Consider the following 8,553-nt stretch of genomic DNA (forward strand, 5'->3'; position numbering starts at 1 on the left):
AGAAGGATAATAATAATACATACAAAGTTGCCACGCGTGGAGGGACAAATATCCTAGAGTGGCATGCATGGACCCGTACTAGCGCTCGCCAACACCATGTGGGCCCGGTGCTACCTGTCCAGGGGCCGCCGCTCCTTCCACCACCGGCGGCCTTCCACGTTATAAAACTTGACGCGCGCGCAGCGCAGCGCATCGCACGCACGGTCAGAATTCAGACACACACAACCGCTCCAGCCGAAGCTCCTAGCCGCCAGCAACGCCATGCGTTCTTCGGCAACCCTCCTGCACCGCAGCATGGCCGTCACAGCCGGCCCCGGCGAACCATCTTCGTCGCCTTCCTCGCTGCCGCCGCCTCATCCGGAGCAGCAGCAGACGGGGCCAGTGACGCCGGTCGACTCGGACATGGCTATCATCTTGGCGTCTCTGCTCTGCGCTCTCGTCTGCGTCCTCGGCCTCGCCCTTGTCTCCCGATGCGCATGCCGACGCCGACGCTCCAGCTCCACTTCCTCCTCCAAGGGCCTCAAGAAGAAGGCCATCGACGCGCTCCGCAGGGTCTCCTTCGCCGCGGCCGGCGCACAGTCATCATCATCATCAGTGGCGGCATGCTCGTCGCCGTTGGAGTGCGCGATATGCCTCGCGGAGTTCACCGACGGAGAGAGTGTGCGCGTGCTCCCGCACTGCGGCCACAACTTCCACGTGGCCTGCGTCGACGCCTGGCTCCGCACGTGCGCCACATGCCCCTCCTGCCGCACCCCCATCGTCGCCACACCAGCTCAGCAGCTGGTGGCGCCAACGATGGTTGTGGTGGTGGTTGCGGAAAACAACAGGTGCGGGAGGTGCTGCGAGGTGGCAGCGCCGGCTGGTGGTGGGGATAGCACGTTCTTGCTGTAGCTTTGATCCTACACATTTTCGATTGTTTCTGTTAGTTACTCCTACTTTTTAGGCAAAAAAGTCCGTACTGTTATTGCACCTTCAGTACACTCGTCCACCTTTCTTTTTTATCTACCAGGTGATTGTCAATCCAATGTATTTTGTCACGTTAATTTTTGTGGCCCCTCTATGAAGTAAGACTTGAAGTGTTTAACATTTTACTTAGGCCATGATCGCAAGCTCTGCAGACCGTACCCCTATACTTAACAAATGGCAGCTCCTCCTTTGTTTTTTGCGATGAAAATGGCAGCTCCTTCTAGGTGATCATCCTCTAACAAATCATTGAAGATTGGTAGAATAAGAATAGTTACGATTAATTTTGCTAATATGAACATCAGCGGGAAATCCATTGTCCTTTTTGATTTGTTTTGTGTGCTCCAGTATACTCTCAGACCGCATCTAATGAAGCTTTTAGGGCCAGTTCTTTTGATGGCTTAAAACATAAGCCGCCTCCTCAACAGTTTTTTCATAAGTCGCCTCCCTCATTCATTGGGATTTCTGAACTAGTTATGGGATTAGTAATCTAGAAGTCTCAACAAATTTTAGAAAACAGCTTATTTTTTAGGATGGAAAGAGGCAGCTTGTTTTTTAAGCCGCCTAAAAGAACTGGCCCTCAAGTGGAATCAATTCGCCTTTGATTGAAGCACAACATGATAGGGGCTCAAGTGATGGAGATGGAGCGCGGGTGAAAGACAATTCATCATCAGCGTACCTTGGTCGCCATTCAAGTTTATTTGATCGCTGGTATGAAGTTTTTGTGAACCACAAAGTCCTATATCTTACGGATGTGCTAAAACTCAGTCGAATGAGTTTTTGCGAAGTCTCAGTCGAGTCCATTGTCAGATTCGCGCTTTAACTTCTGTCTTTTGTACGTTCGAGTCGCTCGCACAAGTCACTAGAACATGTATTGTCGTTTCTACCTGGGCTTTGTTCTTTTCTTTCTTTTTCTTCACTCTGGGCCTTAGGTACGTGTTGGTGTGTGCTTTATTTGAACTTGTCTAGCGAATCTCACTGTTTAAACGTGTTCGGCTTGTGGGCTTTTTTTCTTTTCCTTTTCCTTTTTCATTTCTGTTCCATATGGCCTGAGCTGTTTCTTTCTATTGCCAAAAAGCTGATTTTTATTTTCACATTTTCTTGTTTTTTTTTTCTATTTACTTGTGTGTTCTATTTTTTGTTTGTCTTTTATCTTTTGAAACCTTTTTACTTTCTAATAGTGTGACTCTTGCTAGCTTTCTTTTTCATGATTCGCTAATTCTCACTCGAATATGAATTAGTTGGGTCTCAGTCGATTCGGTAGCCATAAGACCTTGACGCAAAGATTCGTGCAAGGTATCATTTTTCATGTTTGTTAAAGTTGACACGCGGACATGCCGTATGCAATGGATGGTAGACTTTTTATTCCGTGAGAGAGTAATCAATACGACAAGCCTCTCTCGTGGCCTATGCTCTTTTATCTTTCTTTTCTATTTGCGGCGTTGGAGTTACGAGGGATGCACACAGACCTTTTGCTCTTGTACGAGCGGTCAGTGTTTACTGAAGCATCTGAAATTGGTATTGTTTTATTTCATCTTTTTTGTTTTTCTTGCCTCATGTTTCTATTTTTATTTTAATCATTTTCCTGGTTTTTAGTTTCTACTGCTTGTTTTATTTTCCCTCTCTTTTTAGGAAATACAGCATAATAGTATATTAATTATTTTATTTATTACGCATTACCCTTTTTGTTCAAATAATAATGCTTTTTCATTTTTGTCTTTCTGTCGCATCATTTCGTTCTTTCTATTTTTCTACTTCTTTTTAAGTTATAATTTTAATTATTCTTCTTGATTAAAGCATTGCTTACCAAGTTTTAGGTGTGGAAGAAGTATGAAAGTAGTGGATCATGGTATTCCTCCACCTTTTCCCTCTCTTCCTCCGGATGTGGTTTTTCTCACGTCAAACCGCGTGGGGGGGGGGATGTGATACGTACCCCATGTTTGTCACTAGGTGCGGAACTATGAGTGCCGGCTTCAAGTGTAACTTCTGGTGTTTTGTTGGGGGATTAGAAGTGGCGAGTTGTATCTCTGCCACTAGGTGTGCAACTGCAATCGCATGTGTGTCTATGGATGGGGGTGGGGAGTGCGCAATTGCATGTCTGCCACAAGGCACAAACTGCAACCGTCGCCCTCGAATGCAACTGCATGTCTTCAAGGCGACATCAACTTAGTTGTGTTTTGTGGGGAGGGTTAGTCGCATGTCTTCCAATAGGCATGCAACTGCATGTGCCGCCTTCGACTAGAACTAAAACTTGGTTTTGTATGTGAGTGGCGGGACGGGGAGGCAGTTGCATGTGTACACTAGGCATGCAACTGCAAGTGTAGCGCCCCAACCGCAACTGTAGTTGCATGTGTACACTAGACATGCAACTGCAAGTATCAGCCCCAGCTGCAACTGCATGTCTTCCAGCACGACTGCAACTGAACTTTGTTTTGTTGGGGAGCTGTGGGAGAGTGGGGGAGCAGTTGCATATGTACACCAGGCATGCAACTCCAAGTGTCGGGCCCCGGCTGCAATTGCATGTCTTCCATCATGACTGCAACTGAACTTTGTTTTGTTGGAAGGCGCCGGGAGGGGGAGTAGTTGCACATGTACACTAGGCATGCAATTGCAAGTGTCGCCCCCACTGCAGCTACATGTCTTCCATCACGCCCACAATTAAACTTGTTTTTGTCGGAGGATGGTGGGAGAGGGACTGGGGCAGTTGCACGCGTGCACTTGGCATGCAACTGCAAGTGTCGCGCCCGACTACAATTGCATGCCTTCCATCACGACCACAATTGCACATTGTTTTGTTAGAAGACGGTGGGAGACGACGGGGGCAGTTGCACGTGTACACTAGGCATGCAACAACAAGTGTGCCCCCTAACTGCAATTGCATGTCTTTCATCACACCCGCAACTAAGATTTGTTTTCTTAGATGGAGGTAGGAGAGGGGGCAATTGCATGTCTGGCACTAGACATGCAACTACAAGTGTAGCCCTCAACTACAAATGCATGCCCCCCTAAACAAATGCTACTGGCCTTTGTTTTGTCTGATGGGGGCATGAAAGAGGGGAGTTGCATGTTTGTCACTAGGCATGCAACTACACGTCTAGCGCATCGACTGCAACTGCATGTCCCCTAATGCGGATGCAACTAGGATTTGTTTTGTAAAATGGAGGCAGGAGATGGGGTAGTTGCAAGTGTATGTTAGACATGCAACTATAATTGTGACGCCTAGCTGCAGCTGCATGTCTACCCACCCAACTGCAACTCACCTTTGTTTGTCGAGGGGCAGTGGGGAAGAGGGCAGTTTCATGTCTGGTACTAGCATGCAACCGCAAGTATCACCACCAATTACAATTGCGTGCCTACCCATCCGACTAAAGCGACCTTTGTTTTATCGAAGGGCAGTGAGAGATGGGGGAGAGATGCATGTCTCACACTAGGCATGCAACTGTAGTTATGGCCCTCGATTGCAGCTGCATGTATGGCAACTAGTATTAGAGATACATTAATTTTTTTTGTATTTCTGTGTGAGTCTTTCCGCATTAGGAATTGGATGTCTTCCATCACGCCTATGTTTGCCACTAGGCATACAATCGCAAGTGTTTCCTGTACTGCAAATTGGTGGTGTTTTACGGGGGTGCTGCCACTAGGAGGGGCCATTGTCTTATTTTTTTTTTCATGATTTACATTTAATGCATTTTTTTGTAAATACATGGTGAACATTTCCGTAAAACACATGATAATTATTTTATTTAAATACGCGATTGACACTTCTATATTATGCGGTAAAAATCAGATAAATGCGTGATGAACATTTCATAATATACAATGAACATTTTTAAGAATACACGATCAATATTTTTGTATAAATACAAGATGATACAAATATAGGATGACCATTTAAATACATGAAAACACAAACAATTTTAATTTCACACTATATAGATTGCTTCTCATTTTAAAAATTAATTTTCATAGTTTTCTTTTGGATCTATGAAAAAAGCTGAAACATGACATGAGCTGGCAGAACAAACACTAATGGCGTATGTAAGGCAACTGTTTTGCTGGCTGTAAGAAACACATGCACAGTACACCTTTTTTGTGGCACGGAACTATTTTATATATTTTAATTTTTGTAGCAAATATATCTTTTACTACTATATTTTGCTGTTGTAGAAAAGACAAAAGGCCCAAGTAAGGGAGCAAGCCCGACAAAAAGAGGACACAAGCTAAGAAACATAACCCAACAGGAGCAGACCCAGCCCAAATAGAAAACCAGCCACGCACCTAAAACAGAAAGACAAACGATGTAGTACTATGTACGTGAGGATCAGTCGTAACATCTGATTGTATACGTGCTTACGTCCGTCGACTGAGACTTCATCAAATCTTAGTCGACTGAGACGTAGACAAACCCTATATCTTATATTTACTAATTGGAGGCATCATTCAATATCTCTCATTAATCCACATCATCAAAATCAATTATATCTTTGGATTATAGAATTTACATTTAGGATAAAAAGAAAACTTGTGTAACGTAGATGGTCCCATACCACAAAAAAGAGCCATGTGACACATCTAATGTTAGTAGTATACAAAACAAATAAAGCCTCCAAATAAAAAAGGACCGCGGCACGTAAAAAGAAAGGAAAGCCTCTCCATAAATGTCCGACATAAAAAGGAAAGTAAATCCAAACGACATGCTGATTACGCGCACCTTTAAAGTTCTCATATGTTCACGAAAATAAAAAAAAAGGACAGCCTCACGTCCAAAAACAGGAAATCTTCCATCTGCCCACACCATTCAAGTTCTCTCCATGCAGAAAATGTACAGTATAAAAAACAGAACCAAATCTACACGGCCCAGCTGATTACCCGCATCAAAATAAAAAAATAATGGACCGTCTCATTTATAAAAATGAAAGCCTCTCCATAAAAAATCCAACGTATAAAAGGGGAAGAAATTTAAACGACCCGCTTATTACGTGCAGCTTTTAACGTTCTTAAAATAAAAAAGATATCCTCCCGAAAAAAAGGAAAGCTACCATCTGACCCGCACATTTAATGTTCTCTCCGTAAAAAACTGAAACAAGTCCAAGTGACAAGGTTGACCCGCGTCCAAAACAATAAAGGACCGGTCTAGCGAGCGGCCGGTTGCTCGCTACACTTTGCGAGCGGCCGGCCTAAAATTGCAAGTTTTGATTCCTAATAATCTATAAATAGCAATTATCTAGTGTGTGTCTTTTTTGTCAGTTAATGCATATTTTTGTTAGCATTAAATGCGTATAACAAATGCGTACAGTCTAGTCTGTGAAATACATTTATTTTCGCCTCTTAAATCTTTAAAAAGTCATATCTTTTAAACCACATGTTGGAATTCAGATCCGTTTTCACCTTTGGATTCATCGTGACGAGATCTTCGGAATTAGATCACACATGGGTCTGTTTCAACAAATTTTTTTATTGCCAACTTTGGTGCTATATGATGTAACTAAAGTACTGCATTGTGCAATTAGAATACATTGCCGCGCCAACTGAGTATATGTGTGTGTAACTAGTCCTGCCAACTAAATATCAATGCGTGTGCAACTAGTGTCTTGCCAACTAAATATCAATGTGTGTGCAACTAGACTATATTACAAGCCAACTAAGCATATGTGTGTGCAATTAGTCTTCCTGCCAACTAAACATCAATGTGTGTGCAACTAGACTATGTTACAAGCCAACTAAACATCAATGTGTGTGTAACTAGACTATATTACAAGCTATGACAATTCATATGCGACTATGCGGACCAGATTGTGCAACTTCGTGGCCATGCATGTGCCAACTAGGACTACTATGTGTGCAACTACAACTACTGTGGATGCAGCTCCAAAAAACTGGGTTTGAAAAAAATGCACCATGCAATACTAAACTTGCACAAAGCAGTACTAAAGTTGCACAATATAGCGCCAAAGTTGGCATCAAAAAAATTTCGTCGAAACATACTCATGGGGGATCTAGTTTCAAAGATCTCGTCGCAAAGAATTCAACAGTGAAGACGGATCTGAATTCCAATGCGCGGTTTGAAAGATATAACTTTTTAAAAATTCGGAAAACCAAAATAATTGTACGTGAAGCTGTTTCTTTCAAATTGGACTAACCAGTGTGAACACATTAAATACTGATAACAACATGCATTAACAAACAAAAATACAACTCATGCATGGCAAGAAAGCCCGGCCGCTCGTTCTCTCCAGTTAGCGCGCGGCCACTTTTTAGATTTTGGGCACAATAAATCATCTGTTCCCTCAATCGAATAGTAAAAAGGAAAGTCCCACGTCCAGAAAAAAGGGAATGCCTCCATCCATAAAAAGTAAAAAAAAAAGAAATAAATCCACATGACCCTGCTGATTGCTCATAAAAGCTTTCATCAATAAAATATTCTGTGTATTCAAAAAACAATATTTTGCCAATCAAAATCACAATGGACTCCTCTACATGGTGGCCGGCTCCTGCTGGCTAATCATGAAGTGATGGCGTGTACCGATTGGCTTGAGGAGCTCCTCCTGTTTGCCGCTAGAGGCTAAATCAGTTCTTGCATTGATTATTTACTTTGAATGGCATGCTCGCGATTGATGAATTAGACCAATTCACATGATATTCATCGCATGGTGTGGATTGCTAATAAGAATTACCTGCGTAATTACTACAGTATGTCTATGCATGTTTTTGTTTTGGCCCTAACAGTAATAAAAAATTATACCCATTAACACATCTTCAAAACTTCGTAATTACTACAGTAACCAAAAAAAATCTTGATATATCATTCGCCATGAAGATCTCATATAAACACATGATTGTAGGAATAGAAAGTATTAAGAAAACATGCACAATCATAAAATAAATTCTTTAAGATTTTTTGGGTATGCACAACTTAAATCCGAATAATCTATCACACAGTTCCCCTACTATGTTATTCATAGAAGAAATTTTGTAAGAATATATAGGTTAAGACCACAACTTAAAATCTGAATAATGTATGGCTCATAATGGTATGAGAAAATAGAATCTCTTACATGTATTTTTTGCTACAGTTTCACATATGTTGATAGAAAACCATTTATGTCCATTGTTTCATCGTTTTATATAGAGAAAAATTCTATAATAATCAAATAAAACTAGGTGCAATCCAATGTTCCCGAGGGAAGACTTCTTCTTAAATGTTGTACACATATAAAATGTAATCCGTGATGTGGTTTTAAGATAAGATTCGATCCTAATTCTGAGGCAAAAACAAAGATTTATGTTTTTCAGGTAGCGAATTGGTTTAAGTTTCAACAACAGGGAACTTGATTATATACCTATTGGAAACTTATATGTAACAAATATACGATACATGCAACAAGCACTAGTAGAAAAATGTCTAATGTAAAACTCATTAGTCCCGGTTTGTAATTGAACCGACACTAATGTGATCATTAGTGCCGGTTCCAACGGCCAGGCGGGCGGCGCTCATTAGTACCGGTTCGTGGCGAACCTTTAGTACCGGTTCGTGCCACGAACCGGTACTAAAAAGATGGTGGCCTTTAGTACGGGTTGGTGGCTCCAACC

The 8,553-nt window shown here is 42.1% G+C and overlaps 1 protein-coding gene across 1 annotated transcript; it reads left to right on the top strand.

The window, feature by feature from the left end:
• Window positions 1-216: 216 nt before the first annotated feature.
• LOC123147495 (probable E3 ubiquitin-protein ligase ATL44) lies at window positions 217-8,273 on the top strand. The gene is made up of 2 exons (XM_044566761.1): window positions 217-865; window positions 8,257-8,273. The coding sequence occupies exons 1-2, from the start codon at window positions 262-264 to the stop codon at window positions 8,271-8,273; spliced, it is 621 nt and encodes a 206-aa protein (XP_044422696.1). The 5' UTR covers window positions 217-261.
• The last annotated feature ends 280 nt before the right edge of the window (window positions 8,274-8,553 follow it).

This window comes from Triticum aestivum, chromosome 7A (genome assembly GCF_018294505.1).
Source record: "Triticum aestivum cultivar Chinese Spring chromosome 7A, IWGSC CS RefSeq v2.1, whole genome shotgun sequence".
In the NCBI taxonomy this organism is placed as follows: domain Eukaryota; kingdom Viridiplantae; phylum Streptophyta; class Magnoliopsida; order Poales; family Poaceae; genus Triticum; species Triticum aestivum.

Bases quoted from the DNA above. Each gene is read 5' to 3' on its own strand.
- LOC123147495 (XM_044566761.1), top strand. From the start codon at position 262: ATGCGTTCTTCGGCAACCCTCCTGCACCGCAGCATGGCCGTCACAGCC.